This window comes from Podarcis melisellensis (genome assembly GCF_964234715.1).
Source record: "Podarcis melisellensis genome assembly, chromosome: 4".
NCBI classification, from domain to species: Eukaryota; Metazoa; Chordata; class Lepidosauria; order Squamata; family Lacertidae; genus Podarcis; species Podarcis melisellensis.
The window spans coordinates 80,331,458-80,354,481 of NC_138531.1; the positions used below are offsets into that span (position 1 = coordinate 80,331,458).

At 45.1% G+C, this 23,024-nt stretch overlaps 1 protein-coding gene, 1 long non-coding RNA gene and 1 pseudogene across 10 annotated transcripts in view; 1 reads left to right on the forward strand and 2 right to left on the reverse strand.

Annotated features, from left to right (window-relative positions):
* SPATA13 (spermatogenesis associated 13) overlaps positions 1 to 23,024 on the forward strand; it is a 101,772-nt gene that overhangs the window by 40,047 nt on the left and 38,701 nt on the right. For 3 of the 8 annotated variants that reach the window (XM_081909298.1, XM_081909302.1, XM_081909299.1), the window contains exon 2: positions 18,800 to 20,602. The exons of 3 other annotated variants lie outside the window; for them this stretch is intronic. In XM_081909298.1, the coding sequence (XP_081765424.1) occupies positions 18,800 to 20,602 (1,803 nt within the window). Of the gene's footprint in view, positions 1 to 9,414; positions 9,551 to 16,726; positions 16,816 to 18,799; positions 20,603 to 23,024 lie in introns of those variants that run through there. 2 more of the 8 variants (XM_081909300.1, XM_081909301.1) reach the window with 2 other exon arrangements.
* Positions 7,896 to 9,109, reverse strand: LOC309368997. The gene is made up of 2 exons (XR_014167988.1): positions 8,717 to 9,109; positions 7,896 to 8,003 (listed from the first exon to the last, which is right to left on the reverse strand). It is a non-coding gene; the product is annotated as an uncharacterized lncRNA (long non-coding RNA).
* Positions 9,316 to 12,219, reverse strand: LOC309368772 (heterogeneous nuclear ribonucleoprotein M pseudogene; annotated as a pseudogene). Its single transcript has 2 exons — positions 10,110 to 12,219; positions 9,316 to 9,489 (listed from the first exon to the last, which is right to left on the reverse strand). The product of its transcript is annotated as a heterogeneous nuclear ribonucleoprotein M pseudogene (transcript).

Sequence of the window (23,024 nt, forward strand, 5' to 3'; positions counted from 1 at the left end):
TTTTAGGATTACCAGTTTGCAACCCAGAAAGCTAAAGCCACCTGCATCCAAGCAAAGATAGCTGCATCTGGGAATTAGTAAAACTATATGCTAGTTCCCTGACAACCCCAAGAGCAAATTAACACAGTGTTATATACTGGAGGGTATGTAAAACTTTCTCTAAGTTCCATTTACCTTTAGACTTTGGTACAGCAGGCATTTGGAAAGACTACAGCATGGTGCTGAAATGTAATTATTTCCCAAAGCATAAATTTACTAGGACTACAGACATACTGTTCCTCAGTAGCATTCATAATTCCAAATGTCAGAGCATTATGAATATAGACTGCTGAGGCGACTCTTTAGTGTGACTTGTTGAGCTGCAATATAAGTGATTGGAAGTGTTGATCTGCCACCTGGACTGACTACTCAATTGTAATACCTAAACCCCTAAATTGCAAAGCGCTTTTGAACATATTAAGCATATTTTTCTTGGTTTGATGCTTTTGGAATAATGTCTCTGTCGTCTGGGGCCGCTTGTTACAATGGTCTACTTTTTACTCTCCTATTTGCTGGACTTCTACTCTTTCGTGGGAAAAGCAGCAATGCTTCCAATGCGGTCTGTGAAAAAGATTTTTCCCACTGTTTTATAATGAAAGCCTTTTTATACAAGCCTCGTCTGTGCTATGAAAAGTTACCCAGATCTGACAAGAGGCACAATCTGCCAAGCATTGCTTCTCAATGGCTCTGGTTCATTTCCTTGGAGCAAACGTTGGATCCACCGTGTGTAAAGCACTCCTGTGGCACATAGAGCTGAAAAGGAGGGGTGGGAGCACCTGTACGTTTAGAGTGAGATGAATCAGGCTTTCCTTTCTGTCCGAAAACAGGTTTTACAAGTACTTGCTATTAAGGTCCTAACAAAGGTTACGGTGCCAGTTGTGCCTATTAAAACATAGCTAAATGCCTTTTACTGCCAATGCAGAGAATGGGTCGGTGGGTGTGCTCACATGCACACATGCATGCTTAGCACCTGTGCACATCAAAGCTCCTGCTGATGGGCCTGGCTAGGTGACTCCCGCCCATACTGCTTTTGCATCACAGTCAATAAAGGATAGTATTCCAGCCATCTCAGGAGCCAAATACAGCACCGGGAGTTTACATATAATTCCCAGCAACAGATCGCAGATCAGCCTGTATGTCATGAGGCTGTATCACTCTGCAGAACTGCAGTTATGAAAGTACACCAGGAGGAATTCTTTGAATGGAGAACTCCAGCGGAAGGGAGTCCTCTGCGAGAAGGAACACTTTGCTAATTGTGCAAACAGCCATGGCCAACAGCAAATATAGGAGGGGCAGATGGATAATGTTTGTCACATCTCAGGACCCTTGCAGGTGTACTGCTGCAGGACACGGTGCAGATACCCTATGGAATTGCAATTCTGCCGCAACAGTGACTGCAAGGACCGGCTGCTCCATACAGGTAAGCAAGAGGGTCTTGCCAGTTTCCTGAACTTCTTCCATCTCCCTCTCCTTGCTTTAAAGTATGCCAAGCACTCAGACATGTATCAGAGTGTCTCCTCCCATACCCTTGGCCTTGTAATGTGGGGAAACTGCACTGGTTTAACAGGCCTTTCTTGCTCAAAGGGGCGCAAGGCATATAAGTGCTGTGTGGACATGGGAGAGGGGGCTGCTAGCCACAACCCAGGGAATACAACTTACATATGTTAGGGTGGGTTGTGGGGAACACATTGCTAGTGAACACCATGCACTCCCTCCTTCTTAATGGAATTGTTGGCCAGTCACTCACAACTCTTTCTTCCTTACAGGATCAGAGCCAGGGCACATGGAGCAGAAAAAGCTGTCACTGGAGAAGGGGGTACCAGTACAGCTCATTATATTGCATGGGTGAGTATTGGCTCAGTTGCTATATTGTCTCCTCCAGCAAGCTGAATTTCCAAAATCTGAGGTGTAGCCAATGAAGTCCTACTCTGTAGACCCGTTGAAATTAATGGAATTAAGTGAGTCATGCCCATTAATTTTAGTGAGTCTGCTCTCAGCAGAACTAGCATTCCATTTAGCCCACTGATAGCTGTGGTGGTGGGGGTGCCAATAGGAGGATAGCTGTGGTGGTGGGGGTGCCAATAGGAGAATGGGGGCTGGGGAATTTGGAGCAGAAGAGCATAGAGATATCGCACTCCTTCTTGAAGATGCATTTGCCAAATGAGCACCCACTCATTCATCTGTTGCAATAGCTATTCGTTATTCGTTCCTACGCCCATGTCTGTCTTGTCTCTCCACAGGCCACCAAGTAGCCACTGAACACGCACAGGGGAAAGGATGTTTCTTACTGCTACCAGTGCAGAACACCAGGCCTCCAGCAGCAGCAACCAGTGGGAAACCTGGGTTCCTACGTGGGGTTGCTGCCTTTTAAATCTCCCTGGGCTCCTGTGCCTCTCAGAAGCACGTGACAGACAGAAATGCAGCAGGGGCAGTAGCACCCTTGATGCAGATGCACTGAGCTGCACTTGTTGCTCTACTGCCCGTCGTGTTACACAGAGTGGCAGGAGTCCTATAGCCAGTAGCAACCCCACGTTGCTAGGATGCTGTCAGAACTCCCTTCAACACTGAAACTGTTCAATAAAAGCTTGTGCCAGTGTCCGCTGTGTTTTTGTCCTGTTGATGGCTGTCCAGCGTCTTCACTGTGGGAAACTCGCAATAGGAGGAGGAGGGCACTGGGCTTTCCATCATCACAGCCCTTCTAGGCTGACTGACTGTGCGGGAATCAGATCCACACCTCTCCTTTTACACTGCATTGCTCTGTCCTACTGCATTGCTAAGTGGCTGGATGTGTTTCCTTCCGTGAGCTTGCCTTTGTAATGTGTACTCTTCCCTGTCCAAGTGGCTCTCTCCCACTCCCCCTGGCTAAATGGTTGTTCCCTAAACATAGACACCAACATATACTTATTGTGTGAAATGTTGCAAAAGACATCTGTGCACATTCTCAGAGCTGGCCCACCCGTGAGGCTGGGTGAGGGGGCCGCTGCAGACGTCACCCTCCTGGAGCGGTGGCATCCTGTTTCGCTGCCCAGAGTTACTGCTGGTTCCCCCAGCCTTTGGGGGGCAGAGTGGGACTGGTGACAAAGCTATGCAGAATGCCTCCCCTCCTGCTGAGTCGGTGAGAGGGGAGCCACTCTGCCACTCAGCTTTGCCACCAGGCGGCAGATCTCCCACCCACCCCCTGCCCAGCAGTGTGATGGAGCTTTGCACCAGCTTCTCAATGGAGGAGCCCATACAAAGCCCCACTGGCGGGGAGCGGGGGATTGTGAATAGATCTGCCCACCACTTCCCGGCAGGGGAGTCTCCTTATGGAGTTTGCGCCCAGTGGGGCATTTCACCTCGGGTACTGACCTGCCATGGGCTCCCTCTCTGCATTCTTGATGTTGCAGGGACCTTGTTGTGAATAAATTGGCACTCCTTCCTCTGGTCCTAGCTATTTTCCTGACCAAAGCAGGGGTGGTACATGTTTTTCAGCCCAAGGGTTACATTCTGTTGCAGAAATGTCCACAGGGCCACATGGTAGTGGAGGGTGGGGCCAGGTGTAAAAATGGGTGGTGCAATGTAGGTGATGCTTATCTTTCTACACTGCGTTGCCTATACATATACCTCTCTCCATCTGAAAGGACATTTTCGGTGGCTGCTCCCAGATTGTGGAACTCCCTTCCACCTCTCTGCTTTCCTTTTGCCAGCAGACAAATATGTTTGGCCACCAGCTGGCTGTTGCAGCAGGGTCTTCTGAGGGTGTTGTACGTCGTGTGTGCGCACATGCGCTTCTAAATGCTTTAATGTGTTTTCAGTGCTGTTTATAATAGGGTTACCATTTGTTTTAATATTTATACTGTGTGTGTGTGTGTGTGTGTGTGTGTGTGTGTGTGTGTGTGTGTGTGGTGTTTGTATCTGCCTTAATTTATGCTGTGAGCTGCCCTGCACTGAGAGAAGGGTGGAGTATAAAATAAATAAATCCAGACAAGCTAGAGGCAGCACCAGAGTTCAACAACATATACCAGTCAGGCAAAAACAATCAAGGAGGACACAGCAGGGGTGGGGCCTGAAGGTAAGGGGTGGGGCCTGGGGAGACTCTTGAGGGCCTGATAGAGAGGTGTGCAGAGGCACATCTGACCCCTGAGTCTAAGCTTCTGCATCCCTGCATTTAAAGGGGTATCCCAGGGGGATACCAAGGAATTTGAACCCCCATCAGAGGAGAGCCCTGGAACCTGTGATTGCTTTTCTCCTAATGCCTAGGACACAGGAGTCTTGTGGTAGGGTGAGCCCTTATTGACTCTTTTCTCCTGAGGGCATCCCATGTGTATGGGAGGAAATATAGAATAGGTTCTGTTGACATCAAGCGTCATACTTAACCATGGTGCATCCTAGATGTCACATAGGTATTTCAGTCTTCCCTGCTTGGTGTGAGTAGAGGGCAATGCCATGAGTGGTGGACAATGGTAACTAGTAGTAGTGTGGATTGGTGGGCAGTATTGCTGCATTGTTTCTTCTTCACATTGGCATTGTCTTGCTTTCTTCTTTGCTGCTTGGAGTGCATAAGGTTGCAACTCTACTATGGCAACGTAACATTGGCGTAGCCATGGCACGGTGGCTGGCCATGTAGAGTCTGTGAGAAATCAGAGGCGTGAGATGGAGCATCTGCAAAGCTAGAGAAGCTAAGCAGAGAAGCCTTTAAAAAAATGCAAGTGTGGGATTAATCTAACCACGTTGAACGCTTGAGAAATATGTGCTGAATTAGTCATTGGGACATCAAAGAGAGTTTTAATGAGATTGACATTTAAACCATTTCAGATCATTGTACAAAAGAGATTTTAGTTTTTTAAAAAAACAGCACAATAGTTAAAGAACATAGAATGGAATAATGGTTTTCCAGCACTGTTCTGGGAAACACCAGGTTCCTTGGAAGCTCATGAGAGATTCCTCAGTGAGGAGTGGTGGACAAGCTTGCTGGAGATGTATCTTCCCTGATGTGTAGATTCACATACGGTGCAAGCTCAATATGTACATAGCTATGGTGAGGTCAAACAGGCCTGTTCTGGGCCTTCCATGAACTGAGTGCACTCCCTAGACCAGGGGTACCCAATGGTGACCTCCAGATGTTGTTGGAGTCGTCTCTGCCCATAACCCATGCTAACTGGGGTTAGGGTGTTGTAGTGCAATGACCTATTTAGGGCCCTATGTTGGCTGTCCCTGTCCAAGATAGTAGTATCAGCAGGATAGGTATTTGGGACAGGTATCTTGTGTTACTTCACTTAATACGGTTTTACAGAGGGAGGGAATCTTCAGATAGTAATGTGCATGACTTAAAAATAAGTCATGCACAAATAAGTCATACTCAGATAGTAATGTGCATGACTTAAAAATAATTGCTCAATCTACAGACTTGGGGTGGGAGTCAACTAAGGCTTACTTAGCGTAGACCCACTGAAATTAATGAGCATGACTAAGTTCATTATTTTCATTGGCTCTGCTCTGAGCAAAACTTAATTGAATACCACCCCAAGTCCATAGAATGAGCAAGAGTGCTGGCTTACCTTATTTTTAAGTTATACACATTACTATCTGAAGATCCCTCCCCCTGTAAAACCATATTACGTGAAGTAACACATATTAATTACCATCTAAACTGCTGCTCCATTAAATCCAGTGTGTGTATTCTGGTAATACTTTTAAGACTAGAGTAGTTTTCCCCAACCTTTGGTTTCCAGATGATGTTGGACTACAATTCCCATCATTCCTGAATATTGGGGTCATCTGACTGGGACTCTTGGGAGTTGTCGTGAATCAACTTATGGGGACCCAAGGTTGGGAAAGACTGGAAGAGTGTAACATTACCCCGTTGCACCACTATCCTCATGAAGGGGTTTCTCAACAGACAAGTCAAGGTAGGAAAGATTCCTTGAATCTTGAAAGGTTGGAAACTTCCATAACAGAGGAGAGAAACTACTGGTTGAAATTTTCAATTCTTCCTTGTTGTGAATGGCTTTGAATGTTAAAATGGGGCAAAGGGAACAGGAAATGTTCCCTTTGCCAGACTTTAATGTGACTGTGTCACACTTCCTGTTCCTCTGCATCTTGAGCAGAAAAAGTTATTTTTCATATTCCATGCTGAGGGAACAGCGTATGATCCCGATGCAGGGGCAGCTTGTCCATCTCTCTATTAGGTTGCAGTCCCATACTCACTGACCAGGAAGTAAGTCTCATTGAACTTGTGGGACTTACCTCTGAGTAGCACATGCCCAGGTTTGCACTATAAAAACTATTTCACACCAGCTGGATATACAGGGCAACAAGCAGTGTGAAGCTCTTACATTTCCTGTTACCTTTGCAAAAGCCGAAGAGGCTTAGAGAGAGGGATGATGGACATGGTAGGAGCTACTATGCATGACTAGAGCTACCCCGCCCCATCCAGTGACAAAGCTCAGGTCAAGGAAAATAGATGAAATATAAACCCAGTTGAAAATATCCCTGCATCTGTAAATGGGATTCAAAGTGCACAGTTAATCACTTGATTTTGGTGGGATTTAACTTTTGCCGTGTCTTTTTGTACACATCTAATTGTCCAGAGCCTTTCATCATAGCAACCGCAGAGGCAGCTAAGGTAACCAGCTTCTTGCCAAATTCACTGGGGTATTTTTGTTGCATCATGCAAGAAGAGCAGTTATGATGTTGCAAAATGCTTGTGTTGTTGCAATGTTCTTCTCTTGCTGCAATATTGCAAGAAAAGAAACTGCAAATCTTTCAGCAAGCACACATTGTATGCAATTTTGAGCAGCCTTTCAGACTGCAACTCTCGTCAGCTCCAACCATTGTGACTATAGGTCAGGGATGATGTGAGCTGTCGTGGAACAGCACCTGGAGGATGTCAGCTTGGGAAAGGCTGAGTTAGAGTATAATTTGTTAGTTAAGCATAAGAATGGTTCATTTAGGCTACATACATGCTATACCTTTAAAGCACATTTTAAACATTCTTTCCCTCAAAGAATTATGCACTGTAGTTTGCTAAGGGTTTCTGGGAATTGTACCTCTGGGGGCTAAACTACAGTGCCCAGAATTCATTGAGGCAATGAATATGTTTCAAATGTGCTGTAAAGGTAAGAACATAAGAAGAGCCTACTGGATCAGGCCAATGGCTCATCTAGTCCATCATCCTGTTCTCATAATGACCAACCAGACCATGCTGATTGTATATGGTGTGTATACAACCTAAGAAATGTGTTTGCTGGACAAAAGATAACTACCTTCAAAATGTGGGGACTTTACAAATGATTCCACACATACATTGTACAGTGCAAACTTTGCCATTCTGGTGCCCCCAGATGTTTTGGACTACAACAGTATTTGTGAAGTCCCAAACATCTGGAGAGCACCAGGTTGGCAAAGGCTGGTATGGAGGAACACCTGGAATGGAAGGCTGTGGGCATGCAAGATAGGAACCTGCCTTATATGCCCCCTCTTCCTTCACTTGGAACATTGTTTCCAATCCTGGGATAGGACAAATTTAAAACTAAAACAAATACTTAGAAATATAACTTTGCTAGATTAGACCAAAACTCCATGAAAATCAGAAAGAGCCAGGTACCATTCTTTATATCTCTTTCCATCTGTAACATGATTCCCCATAATCTGAAAATGCTTTTCGTTTAGCATGAAACCTATTAGCCATAATTGCTTTTAAAACCCGGTTATGGAAAACCAATCTGTGAGATTAAAATTTGAAGAAACTTGACCACTTCCATTTATCTGTTTCTTTTCTTCTTTTACATGCATGGTTTCTCTTCCCTGTTTTTTAAGCATTAAGTCATTAGTTGAGACAAAAAAAAGAAAGAAAGGTAGAGTTGCAGTCTGCTTAATTAGAAACAGGAAGTTTTCTTTATATTCGAGACACAATGATCCATTTATTAGAAACTGCTCTTCTGTAGTATGGACCGTTTCTTCATGTCATCCTGCCTGAATAATGCCTGTTGAGGATGGGAGAACAATAATAGTGTCACAAGCAAGCTCAGTGAGGGTATAAATAGCTTTCTTCCAGACTGAAAGGCTGAATCCACCATTAAGTTCCATGCAGCTGCACGGGTGAAGGTGGGTGGGTAAGAGCAGCTCTGACAGAATATAATGGTAACCTGGTACACAGAGGTCCTGTTTCTCAGATTGCGTCACTCCACAAGGCCTTTGTTCCCCAACCTAAATTGCAGCTCTGTGCCAAGTGGAGTGGGGTGCAATAAGCTCTCGGCAAATGTGAAGAAGGATGGTACTGATAAAGGATGAAATCTCTGTTGCACTTCAACCATTAGTTTTTGGGGACAAGTTAGTTTCTAACCTTGAGTTCATGCATGTTGTTAATTGAGAGAACATTTGGGGATCTTTAGCAAAGAGTTAGTAAGTTCTTTTTACACGCTTCTTTCAAATTAAAAGGGCAATCAGGCAATTTCATATAGGCACATTTTTCACATTTACCCATTCCCCTGGAATTGAACAGGTGGCCCTTTAAGAGATGGGGTTATGAAAAATATCTGCTTTTAATGACTGCATTAGGACATAGCAAAAAATGTTTTAATCGCAAAAAAAGCATAGACAAGGAGATCAGAAGCCTTCATTTCTGTTTTTAACTAGCTGCTGCTTAGCTTTATGTGCAAACCCCGACAAACTGTGGTTAGTCTTAACTATGGCTTACTGCAAGGATGGGGAAAGTGGATGCAAGGAGCTGGAGTCAATATCTGAAGAGCCATGGGTTCCAAATCCGTGGTTTACTGAAAGGAGACATTTTTGTACTCTGGTTCACAAAGCTAGCTTGCTTTAACAAACCATATGTGAGGAGGCACTTTCATGGGAATTCTCTTGCCCACGGTCATGTTCCCACACTCCATTTTGCCTAGTTCAGTCTACTTCACCACCTGTCTCCTTTCCCATCTTCTCCCTTATCCAAACATCTTCATTCTGTTTCTCATCCCCAACCCCTCAGTGTCATGTCCTTTCATTTTATGGGACAGACTCCAAGCTGTTGATCTTCACAGCAGGCTAGGTAGCTTCCTTGCAAGTAAACACAGAAGTGAGGAAGGTATAAATCAGCTTTGTGGCAGATCAACTCCAGAAGAATCTCACCAGCTGGGGCTGTTTTTATTCCTTTCTCCTTGGAGACGTGAGAATGGCCTCTGTTACCTGTTTCAAGAATCTTGGGAGTGGGCCTGGACATTCTCAGCTGTGGTGTGAAACCAAGTGCTGAGGGAAAGTCCTGAAGTTTTCTCCCCGAGTGGGCATTTTCTGACCCCAAACCTATTTTTCTGCAAACTTCTGGAGCTTGAGGACTGTATCAAACCCTAAATCAATTATATTCATCCAGAGGTCGTGATTCTTAGCATACCTACTGTCAGTTTGGTATCCCATTTTTTCTCCGTCACATATGGGCTCCCAAATTGAGAAGACTAATACTGAAGTTCGTTGAAGAAACTTAGGTGAAAGTGCACAGAGCAAATGCAAATATGCAAATGGAAGAAAAGATGAAAAAGTGGTAAGAAAGCTGTAGGGAGGGGAGGCAGTTTACTATTCAGAGCGGAATAATGTGCAGGACTGGGATTATTGAGCCGGTTCTAGCAGATTTTTTTTCTTTTTTTATTTGTAATCCACAAGAGAACACTTTTAATATAGACATCGACTTCATACAAGACATGTGGTTTTGGTTTGACTCATGGTCTAGTTGTCCATTTTCCAAGAAAAAAACACTAAAAAAAAACTTTTCAGACATTCACAGAAGTTCCCAGGTGGAATATTTCCCATAGGAGAAGCAGATACAGAGTTATCAGCACTACTTGCTTTCTTCAGAGAGCCTTTCCAAAGAGTTTCTCTAACCAGGGGAAGGGTGGGAACAAGACTTGATAGCCACCCGCCACTGGCGTTTATTTACCAAAGGGATAGTGTAATGCGACGCCACTACATAGAACCAAATTGTGAATGTTAAAACACAGTTTCAATTCAAAAACAAAAACCCAGGACAGTAAAATGGGGGAAAAGCAAATCTTATTTTAAAAAAGGAACTAAAATTACTCCAGAAAGCAACTGAGTTGTCTTACCATCTTCACATCCAATTTTTTAAAAAAATCCCAACAAGAAAGTACAAACCCCAAGCGCTCTCCCTTCGTATTTAAAAAACGCCCGTGCCAAAAAACACAACTTAAGGCATTCCTGTCAATCCATACGTCTTATCTCCCTGCCACGAAGCTGGATCCCGTTCATCATATGGCAGGCTCTTTCGGCGACTTCCGGGGATTCAAATCGGACCATGCTGCACCCTTTGGACTTGCCGTTCTCCATTTTGATGTCTGCATACATAACGTGGCCACACTCATTGAACTTGTCTTTCAGCATTTTCCACGTGAAATCAAAAGGAAGATTTCTCACAAAAATCTGGCAAGCCTTCCTGGCTACACTGGTGGTGGTGGCAGGTCCTCCGGTCCCGAGGGCGCCGGTGAAGCTTCCAGCGGCAAAGTTCCTCCTGTCCATCTCCATTGTACTCTCGAAGGTGCTCCCCATGGCGAGCCCCATCCTGTCTAGCCCTGCCCCCATGCCCTGCCCTATGGCGGGCCCCATCCTGTCCATGTTGGTTGCCGCAGCCCCCATGCGGTTGAGACCCATTCTGTCCATGTTGCTGGCCACAATACTGTCCAGTCCTATCCTGTCGATGGAGGCCATCCCGAGGCGATCCAGCCCCGCGGGCATCCTGTCCATCACGGGGCCCATCCCTGTGGGCCCCATCCCCGCAGGGACCATGTGGTCCATGCCCAGGTCCATCCTTTCTATGCTGGAGCTTTTGGTCCATGCCGGTGCCCATGCGGTCAATGCCGAACCCTATCCCTGTGCCCATCCTCTCCATCCCCATGCGGTCTATCCCAGAGCCCATGCGGTCCATGTTGGACGCCAAGTGGTCTATCCCGAGGGGAGCCATCCGGTCAATGCCGGAGCCCATCCTGTCTACGCCGGAGCCCATGCGGTCCAGCACCAGCCCCATCCTGTCCATCTTAGAGCCCACTCTTTCTATGCCATGCCCCATGCCCAAGGACAGCCTATTGATGCCCGTGGCCATGCGTTCGAGCGTGGAGATGCTGGCCCCGCCTCTGCCACCACCCAGCCCCCTGTCTAGGGTGTCTCCAAAGCTACGAGCCATCCCCATTTCGTTCCTCGGGAAGTCTCTTTCAAACCTGCCTCCACAGTCCATTTCGCTCATCCTGCCCAGGTTCGTCCCAGAAGGGAAACAGCCCAGATTCTCCATTCCGCTGAAAGGCCCTTCCATCCCTCCCATTTTGTTCATTCCAAAGCCCAAGCCTTCTATGCCCATTCCTCCAGGTCCCAGGTTGCCCTTACCCAAACCCTTGTTCAAATGGTTTGCCTCAATAGGTATTCCTCCTGGCCCCAGTCCCATGCCAATGCCTCCGAGTCCATGAGGAAGCTGCTGGGGCCGCTCCAGAGGGAAGAAGTCCCCTTTCACATGCATCGGTCTATCAAACAGCAACTGCCCATTGAACATGGAAATGGCCTGAACAGCTTCAATAGCCCGCTCAAAAGTCACTGTGCCAGTATCCCGGCTCCTGCCATCTTTGTCTTCCAGGATGTCTGCCCGGACCACTACGCCAGCCATGCTGAACACCTCCTTCAACTTCTTCCAGCCAACTTTGTAATCCACATTGGCCACAAAGACCGTGCTCCCAAGCCTGCCTGCCTGCAGGGCATGAATGATCTCGTTGGGGATGTTTGGGTTATTGAGGATGCTGGGAGGGATGTTGATCATCCCGGGGCCACCGGGACCAGGGCCGATCCCCATCCCGCCACCAGATGCAGCCATAGCCTTCTGTACGGCTCTCCTCACATGCTCTCCATCAGGATCCTCCTTCACTTTCAAGGGCCACCCGCTGAGGCTGTGCTTGCTGAGAACCTCCACAGCCTTCTACATGCTCTCTTCCATCTTAAACTCGACAACAGCACATCCCCTTGACTTTCCTTCAGCGTCCATTAAGAGCTCCATGTATGTTACCTCACCAACTTTCTCTTTGACCAGATCTTTGAGGTACTGCCACTTCACATCGAAGGGGATGTTGGTAATGAAGGCTCGGTATCTTTTCGAAGGGCTGGCATGGGGCTCAAAGCGACTCCCTTCTTCCCCCTTTGGCATTTTTCTCCTTCCTTTTCTCGTTCACTCGTTCTCCTGCCTTCACTCTTGGGGACGCTATCTCGACGCCATTCTCAGCCCCACTGGCTGCCACCATCCCTCCGCTGGCCAAGGCCCCGGCCTCCGCCATCTTGGCGCTGCCCTCCAAAACCACCGCCATTTATTGCTCCTTCTCAGCCCATTGCCCGCACGAACCGTTCAAGCAGATTTATGTATATTTCTGCTCTACCACAGATATATAGCCTTTTGGTAAATTACTGTCTGTCAGACTCTGGTCTCTCGCTGTGAAATGGGAATAATAAAGATTTATTGCACAGGGTTTTGAAAGGTGAACACAATAAAAGCTAAACAGTACATTGCAAATTAGAAGTGCTATATAAAGTATTTACGGTGCTAGGGATTAATATGAATTGCTAATATCAAAACACATTTGCATTTTTAAAATTATTTTTTCTTCTTTTAGACAGAACCCCCCCCTTCAGTATAACTTGTTTCCCGTCACCTTTCTGTAATCATTTCACACACTGCTTCAGTTTGTAATCCTCTTCACTCCTTGTCACATGCATATTAAACCTTCTTTAAATCAGAGATTTAAAATTTTAAAACATGCCTTTCATTTTGTTGCTATAAATACCAGAGACCATCATCAACACACACTAACAGCTCTTTTGCCCTTTACCAATCGGGATTTTGTTCTCCAAACTTGTTCTGTTTTTTAATGTCTACACTTGATTCTCCCACACTTTATGATGTTTGCAGAAGGGTTTATTGAATTACATATGTTATTGTTCAGCTGGGGACAAATGAACAGGTTGCAAATAATAAGAACGAACTGCAGCTTTTTAGAACAACCTACAAAAAGTAATTGTTCAGTTTCTTGTACCTCTGTTGCTTAGGCTCAATGCTTGCATAACCCTCCTGACATTACTTAACCATGCTTAAGCAGTTGTGAACTGTCTGGGGTATCACACATTTCTTTCCTGCCTTCTTAAGGAGATGCCATCAGTCTTAACCACAGATGATGGATGCATCAGCAGTTCACCATGGTTCAAATTAGGATTTCTGCAAACAGGGTTTGAATCCTAATTTCAACCCCTTCTGGTAGTCATCACTATCAATATAATGCCTAGCCTCAGTTAAACAGTGGCTAACAGAAATTCCCATCCCAGAAGGGAGAGGTGGAAGAAGGGTATGTGCAACCTGTGTCAAGTTGCCAAACCATGGTTTGGTGATGGCTAGTGCTCATAGACTGACACCTTCCTCTGCTTCTCCTGACTTTTCCTCCCCTCCCCTGGTTAGCTTCAACTTAAATTTGAACCATTATAACCATGGTTACCACTAAACGGCCTCTGTCCAGTATATCTGAAGGAGTGGCTCCACCCCCATCGTTCTGCCCGGACACTGAGGTCCAGCGCCAAGGGCCTTCTGGCGGTTCCCTCATTGCGAGGAGCAAAGCTACAGGGAACCAGGCAGAGGGCCTTCTTGGTAGTGGTGCCCGCCCTGTGGAACGCCCTCCCATCAGATGTCAAAGCGATAAACAACTACCTGACATTCAGAAGACATTCAGGGAAGTTTTTAATGTGTGACATTTTAGTGTATTTTTCGTCTCTGTGGAAGCCGCCCAGAGTGGCTGGGGAAACCCAGCCAGATGGGTGGGGTACAAATAATAATTTATTATTATTATTATTATTATTATTATTATTATTATTATTATTATTATTATTACCATAGTTTGCTTCTAAAATCAGAGACTGAAACCAGGATCAGAAATTGGTTTCAATCTCTGGTTTGAAAGCAAACCACAGTAAATGATTATGTTAATGCATGTGTAATCTGGCACTGTAGTTAACACTAGCAAGGAAAGAGACCAGGTTTCAGAGTGCTGATTCCCAAGCCATGGTATATTCCAGGTTCCCAATAGCAGGTACAGAGCCTGAATCATAGAACAGAAGGGATCCTGAGGATAATCTAGTCCAACCCCCTGCAATTCAGGACTATGCCGCTGTCCCTTACCTTGAACCTGCAACCTTGGTGTTATCAACACCACTCTCTAACCAACTGAGCTAGCCTGCAAATAGATTGTATGTGTGATATATGTATATATACAAGATATATTGTTTCTGAAGTTATCCTGAATGTGTGTAATGAGAAGGCAGCTTCAACATGCATGAGCAAGACTCCCCACCATGTACATATATAGAAACTTTGCATATTCACCAATGTCTCGACTACCCTTTAGAACAGGGGTTCCCAAACTGTGGTCTGTGGACCACCAGTGGTCCATGAATTTCATTCAGGTTGTCCTGCAGCATGTCTGTGGATTTGTCATTGTACACAACACATCAGTTGCATTAAATACACATAATGGTTTTGAACTGTACGTTATTGGTTCTTTTATTTCTTATATTTTATGTCATAGAATTCAGATTGTGATGCAGAAAATACTATAATATGACAGTTGCTAAAACAAGTAGAAAAACCCATCAGTTGCCTGCCATTAGATAGGCTAGATCCTTTGTGATTATCAAGTGGTTGGTCGGGGTGGGGATATGAGAGCCACTGCATTAGAACATGTGAAATTTTAGAACTCAGAACAGGCTATTTAATTTTCAGGTTTTAAGTAAAACATTTCTGCAGATGAGAACACACAGTTCTCAATTGTGCAGTTGACAGTACATGGGCAATTAACAGCAGGTAATTTATATGTTAAAATATCTTCAGTTTCCTCTTCCTCCAGTGTGGCTATTTCTTAAGCCACAACCAGCTTGAATTGACTCAGCAGGAACTGCGATAAGGGCAAGATTTTACAGGGGGGTTATTTTTTCAAAGTGCAATCCTATACAAGTCTCCACAGAAGTAAATTCCATTAATTTCAGTGAAGGTAAGTGGGTATAGGATTGCACCCTTAAGGTGCTGCTTTTTCAAAAGATTTTTTTTTTAGGTCTAGATATTTTGCAGCACCACACAACACTTGAGTTTTTTATATTATTTTTAAAGAAGCTTCGCAAAATTCATTTTCAATATGATTTAAAATAAAATCTTGTAATGTTTCTAACGTTGCTAGATTCTGAGGGTATCTTAAAAACAAAACAAAGCACCCTTCCCCGACCCCCACCAGGGAGAAAGCTGGCTGTCCTGGTTCACTTTTTGTCATTTATATTGGCTGGGCTGCTACTCTTGTTATCGGCTGTTCAATTGATAATGAAATCCAAACGGAGAGCCAAACAGCCTCCCTTTGTCTCTGGCGGAGTCGGAAGAAAGGCGGGGTGGGGGGAAGGGGCACTTAATGAGTGTTTGCCCAAATGTAAATCACCCTGTTTTAAGTGAGATGCGTGATTATTTTATCCCGTGCCCCCAGCCCTCCCCTCCGGGTCAACTTTCGTTGTATCTTTATAGATAAAGGGGCATGGACTGTGCCTCTAGGGTGAAGGGGCCACAGGGCGGGCATCAGCTCCTCTTTCACTGAGGAGACAAGGATAATTTCTCTCACCACGAGGGGGGCGGGGAATTGATGGGAAAGAATAGAGATGCGGCGGATCGGGGCAAGGTTTTCTGACACCACCGCTCCACTTGATGGATTTATAATTGGTTTTAGGGGTGGCGTTTAAGATACCGTTTTAAGGCTGCCATCGGGGAGTTTTGAGTCCCATTCAAATCCACGGAACTGGACTTCTAAGGTGACTCGTATAGGATCGCGCCATGTGTGCTGCGTTTAGTCTGCAAACCGGCCAGAGTCATCGGTTATATAGGTAGTATAAAAATGCAAAGTTGTTTTTACATCTGCTGCTGCTGGGGTCAACTCGGAGTGGACTTTGGTGCTGAAGGGGCGCGAGTTAAAAACAAGCTCTTGGGTTAAGAATCCTTTTGCACCAGACTCAGGGTCCTCGGTAGATTTCCAGGAAACTTAAGAAGTGTGCATGCACACGAAAGCTCATACCAGTAACAAACTTAGTTGGTCTCTAAGGTGCTACTGGAAGGATTTTTTTTTTTTAAGTAAAACAAAGACTAAGGGACTATCCGCAGATCCCTGGGGGAGAGGGGGTCCCCGGGGGCGACTTTGGTAACGTGGCTCCTTGAGCGAGGACAAAATTTTGCGGACATTTCTTTTCCACGCCAGTGCAGTTGGCCTTTTATTGATCTTCGCAGCAGCTACCCGTGTAAATACACCGTAGGTGGTGGTCGTTGTGTTTTTGCGCCCCTTTGGCGCCCCATCCTGTGCGCTTAGGCTAGCCGGGCACCCCAACCCTGCCCTAGTCAGGTCCCTGCCCTCATTGCCCAGCTTGCTACTAAGGTCTTTCCTCTCCCCCTCCCTCCCTCCCTCTGTTCCGGTTGCTGCCATAGTGATGCTTGGGAGCAGCTTAGCCTCCTATACCAGGGGTGGGGGTGGGGAGGCAGCCGCCGCCACCACAGCGACTAGGAGGCGTGTTTATGTGGGAGGTTTCTGCCGCTGCTCCACATTCATTTCTCCGTCCTCTTCTCCCCTCCGGTGTAAGGGGGTGGGGTGGGGAGAGGCTACCTTAGAGGATCAGAGGGGATCCAGCTCCTCCTCTCGATCCTGGCTGTGATCTGCTGTCCGGCGTGCAGGCGGAAAAGTTTAGTCCAGTCCTCCTTGCCAGGTAACCGCAGCTGCCGGAGGGAGGGAGGGAAGGACGGCGAGCGCATGGCTTTCCCCGGCTTCCTTAGCTATAGGAGCACATCTGCTCTGTTGGGGGCTCTCTTTTTTTCTTCCTTTCCTCGGATTAGAAAGAAAAGCAGAGCCTAGCAGGTGCCCCATTGGAACTGGAAGTCTGAAACTTGGGAAAGCTAAGAGGGAGAGGGGAAAAGACTAGGCGGACTCCTTATCTTTTGCAGGCCAGTGAGGGAAGCGATTCCTTGAAAGCATTTTTTAAAATCATCCTCTTCACTGGCAGTTTATATGTGCATTTGTTTTTCTCTGCATTTTCATCCCATAGTGTTTGTTTAAAAAGAAGTGTGTACAATTAAACAGGTACTGATTTGTATTATAATGCAGCATCTTAAGCGCTAACTTACCCACTTCCAGTCTGTACTGTTCTTTTTATATATATATATATATATTCTGGGGGCGATATGACTTTGCAGCAGGACTTTAGACATGTTTATTCAGAAGTCTGCCCCACTGTTTTCAATGGAGCTTACTCCCTAGGGTGTCTAGGATTGCACATTTAAAAACAATTGTCATGTTTTTCTGTGAGAGTCCTTGACTTAATCCAGCCCCCCAATTCCCCCCCCTTTTTACTTTTAAATATAAGAACTAAAAGGATGCTGAGATGGGAGTCCTTGTTCTGAACTCCCTCTAAAGTTATTTGAAAAATTGTTCTAACCCCATTTAAAGCAGCTCTTTGTAAATATTTATGTTCAAGCATGTGAATTACCCTTTATGCAGTATGATCAGTTAAGCTGTGAATATGGGAATAGGGTAACAGGGGAAAATGGAATTGCAAGAGTTGTTATCTCCTGGGAGCCCACACTTAAACTCCCACTCCTCATACTGTGACACAAGTTTTAAATAAAAGAAAATAAAACTCCTACATAAGGAAAAGATGGACTTAACAAGGCTGAGATAAGTTTGAGGAGGAGGGTTCTAGGAATTTCCAGGTTACTTTATGAAGCGTGTACTATATAATGCTTATGCAATGTATTTTTCTTCTAAGGGAGAAATTAAAACTAGACTAAAAAACTTATTGGGTGTTTTGAATTTCCAGTAATCCACACAGAAGCTTAATTTGTTGCTTGTGTACGTGGGCTGAGGCATGTTTCATATTTTTCACTCCCTTTAATATTTATTAAGCTCTGAATTCTGAACGTGTTAGTTAAATTTATTTTATTATTTTTATTTTAGGATTCTTTATCTTATCCTTTCAACAAGTCCTAGCGGTCAGAGTCCCAAACATCTTTTTGGCAGGCACAGGTCCCTTCAGCATGTGCTTTTGGAGAAATACTGCAAAGAGTGCTGTGGGGCAAAGACAGGAATCCTGAGAAATAGGAAAAGCTGACTACAGAATTAGGCCCCATTGATACAGCAGTGTGAAGGAAATCCAGTGGGAGCTTGAGCTGGATCCTGATCCATGAAAAAATTCCATTGATGGACCCTCTTTTAGCCCTTTGGATTCTTTCTAATATCAGTATCCCAGGCCTGCAGAGCAAATGCCCCCCTTATAATATAATACAGTGGACACTCGGGTTTCGAACGTGATCCGTGCAGGATGCACGTTGGCAACCCGCAGCGTTCACAACCCGTGTCTGTGCACACACGGGTTGCGATTCAGTGCTTCTGCACATGCACAAAGCGCGATTTAGCGCTTCTGCGCATGCACGGCCCATGAAACCCGGAAGTAACCCATTCTGGTACTTCCAGGTTTCGGCGGTCTGCAATCCAAAAAAATGCAACCTGAAGCGGCTGTAACCCGAGGTATGACTGTAGATTTAATTAATAACTCAGATAATGTTTGTGTCCTCAAAAAGTATTTCTCAATTCCACGAAAGAGCCTTGTTTAAGAAATTCTTGCATTTTACACAAAAGAATCATTTTTTCTATGGAAAAAAAACATGCTAAATGCTGGCTTTGTTTTCTTGGTGCAGGCAGTGCAGACTACTGGAGAACTAAATCCACACCACAGATGTGAAAACAACAACCCCAAAAGATGCACCACTGAAGAAAAGCTTTGGTTTGGTGAGAATGAAGGAGACAAGGTTTTGGATGTGAGATATAATCCCATATATCCCGATGCTTGCACAGAAAATATGACAACGTATCAGAATGGCTGTGGAAACGGCTCCTCTGTTACCTGTATGGTGATGGATAATAAGGAATCGAAGCACTGCAATACCTCTTTAGGTCAGAGTGGTGACCCAAGTCGCAGCTATGAAAATGAAGGCCAGGATGATAAAGTCAGCCCTTCCAAACTCATGCACTTTTTCTCCACTCCTCGGAAAAGATCTGGCTCCAATGTGGAAAGGCCTCGTTCTCTGATAGTCATGGGGAACCCCTCAACATGGAATGCCCTGTCTTCCATTAGAAAAATAGGATCTTTCAAGAAGTTAAAATCCTCCGTTCTCCAAGGAATGCCAGCCAAGGAAGACTCTGACACCTTAAATGATAGTGTGTTGGAAAATAATATCCGAAAGCGTGTCCCAAACAATACGTTGGTGAGAGTTCAAACAAACAGGTATTCTTATTCTGGGCCACTACATGACTCGCAAAGCACAACAGACAATGCTTTTGTTTCTGATCATTCTGACGGGGAGGAAGGCGATGATTCCTTCCTGAGGAACACTCGCAGGTCACGCAGCATCAGGCGTGCCTATGGGATTGGCCGTATAAATTTATTAGACACCGATAAAATCCAGGGCCATCAGGACACTACCAGGACGGTATCCCCTGTCATACAGGAGGCCCAGATTTGCGAAATAGTAGTGAAAGATTCTGAAAGCAGCAAAGTCATCTACCGGAGGAGCAAAAGCACAGATAACCTGAACTTCCTGAAAAAGAGCTCATTCAAAAGGAAGTCGACCTCAAACCTCACCGACCTCAAAGTAGTGAACGAAAAGCAGACTCCACAGAGAACAACAAGTATTTCTTCAGCGGACTCTGACAAAGCCAGCAAGAACTCGGAGCGCCAGTCGAAACGCTGGAAGAGCCCAATCAGGGCGAAGGATTTCGACAGAGTTTTGAAACTTGTCAGCAACGTTGCTGACGTTGCGTTGAAGAAAGACGGTCCCAGGAACGAGATCCCATCCTCTAATGAGCCGAACCAGAGGACTAGATCAAACAGTCGGCTGCATGATGATTACTCACGTCGGGTTTCCAGCAACACTGAGAAAGATAGACGGAGGTGTGCACCTCCCAGGAGCAGCCCAGACTCTACCGTTTCCACATCGAGTGTCCAGAGTTCTGAGGATGACAACGTTGCGGCTAATACATTAACCCTCGAAGGCAGCGGTCTCAGGATGTCGTCTTGTGACCTTCCAGATTCGGTGTCTTCACCGCCTCCACTTCAGGACGTTGGGACAATCGCGAACGAAGTGTTTTATGAAGACTCTGATGAGCCAAGAAGTTCTCGCCAGTTTACATGCAGCAGCACTGAGCATCCTGCCACCCCTGCCAGACCCGTCATCCCCAAGCCTCAGAGCCCTTGTGCCGAAAACCTCAAGTGCAATATGGATTTCCGTTGTCCTGACAGGAACAGCACCTTGTCACTCAGCTCCGTGGAAAGCGAGGGAAGAGGGGATGGGCCTTCTGCCAAGCTAGGGAAGAGCCCTGTTTGCTTCCAGGACTCGGTGCAAGCTGTGTTCTTTGACGACACAAATGAAGACAGTGGCATCAGCAGCCACTCTCAGCTGAGTCTCAATTTAGCTGTGAGTGTTGATGAAAAGAAGGAGGAGGTAAGGAGGAAAACAAGCCCTGTGCCTGTAAGGAAGGAGTGATACTCCACTTCTGGGGTTAACTAAGTATTGACTACTACTCATGTAATGTCAGGTGGCTTAGATAACTTGTGTGTATGTTTTAACCACTCTTGCAGTTATAGTCTCTGCATATTTACTCAGAAGTAAGTAAGTGTGCAAAGAAGTGTGTAAACAATTCCATTTCGAAGGTGAATCTGGAGTAGTTTGCCCTCCTGTGCACATTAATAAAGAAAGCCATGGAAGGGAGATGGCTTGTGTACATTTTCGAGGGCAGCCCTATTGCAATTTGCAACCTCACCACCTTGTGACAGGATCAAGACCAAGCAGGATCCAGCTAGGTGAGTCCCATGGCTGGAGCCCTGTCAAAAGACACTTAGTGTAAGCCATATGGTAGTGGCCATGGTGCTAAACAGTTAAGGGACCTTGAAGTCACTCCCAAACATGCTAAAATTATACAGAAGGCTTCATGATGACAGGAGCTGCATACACAGATCTTAACAGGTTGTTGCAGTTCTACCATGTTTGAACGGTGGTATGTGTTGGTACATTATTTAAATGCGCAGTTAGGGGCGTATTTCAAAAAGAATCCATTCTTTATTGAGCTCTGTTTATGAAATGGCAGCTGTGGGTGACATATGATTCCAATAATTAAGAGTGACCCCATGGATTGATTTCTACTTTATTAAGCATTTCAGATGTATTCCTCATCTGTAATCTTTGTCTCAATAGCCCTGGTCTGTATAGCGTTTGAATGTCGAAACAGTCATTATTATGACTGTTAAGATATGTACATAACATGTAGGCGTCTAGTCCTGTTGGTTTGGAGAGAATAACTTAAAAGAAAGTTCAAAACTTTTGGTGGGTCGGTCAGAACTTCGATCCAGAAAGGATTTAAGTGTCCTGCAATAGACTCTTGTTCCGTTTATCTTGTCCACCAATCCCTATCTCTCTTTTCATATGCTCATTGGCCTTTGACACTGTATACCAGGAGTGGCTAACCTGTGGCCATCCAGATGTTGGAATCTAACTCCCATCACCCCACCAAGCATGGCCAATATGGGATGATGGAAGTTGTAGCCCAACAACATCTGGAGAGCCAAAGATATTCTTCCCCCAACACTCACCCTGTTATATACCATTCCTGGAATATTTAAAAGCATTTAAAAGAAGTAAATCTCAGGAGCAGAACTATGTTAAGTAAATACATTGATGTGTTAAATTCCCAGCGCATCCCAACAGCACAAATATACCTGTAATTGTGTGAGATATTGAGGCACAGAAGTGCTATATCTTTAGCAAAAGCTGAGAACTGAATTTGTGGAGCAGCAGGGAAGGAACCACTTCTCTGTGGCTTTCTGCTGCACTCAGGTTCCATGCTTTTTCTTATTTTGCTTCCTGTTTCTTAACTTGCAACGTATACCGGCAGTTACATCATTGCAATATTGCAAGGAGGTTAATTAGGTAAAACTCCTATATCTCTTTGTGGTGTAAATATAAAGCAGCTGTTGGTGTTCTGAAGGTCTATGTCAAACCTGCCCAGTGCATCTATGATACATACTTCATACAGTTTAAACTAAAACTTGCTATGAGTGAGTGGAATGGTGTAAAAATAATGCAGAAATGTTGTGGCTCAGCAAGACTGACCTACTTGCTATAAGCAGCAGTTAGTAAAACCAAAAAGTGTGTGTGTGTGTTTTCACTTTCTCAGGCTCCTTCTATTAGCTTAATTTGTTATGTTGTAGTTTTGCATAACTTCATTAATTCTACAAATCACATTCCTTCCCCCAACCATTTTGTAGAATCTGAAAGATGGTATTCAACTCAGCTTTACTCAGAGATGACCCACTGGAATTAATGAACATAACTAAATTAGGTCCATTAATTTCAATGTGTCTGCTGTGAGTAAAACTTAAGTCTAATACCACCCAATGTTTTCCATCGCTTAGACTTCCTGTATTTTGTAATACTTAGCGTAACTGGTTAGATACTTTTATTCTTTTGGAACAACATGTATCTAAAATGTTATATTGCAGATGTGCAAAGGGAAGAGCCACCTCTAGCACAATAGCTGAATCACATGGTGGCAGGCAAAGAGGAATAACAACAGTCCATATTTCACCTCTTGCAAACTGCTACACTGTGTGGAAGGATGAAAGAATGTCAGGGCTTCAGAATAGTTCTAGGTGTTAAGTAATAAAGCTTCAAAATGCACTGCAAATCCTACACAGATTCTGTCACTGGAATAAACGGTAGAGATCTGCATAAGAACATTTATGTGAAGAGAGCCAGTGTGGTGTGGAGCAGTACCTGGGACACCAGGATTACAAGTCCTCACTCAGCCATGAAGCCCAGAAGGCGATCTTGAGTTAAGTCACTGCCTCTTAGCCTAACCTATCCCACA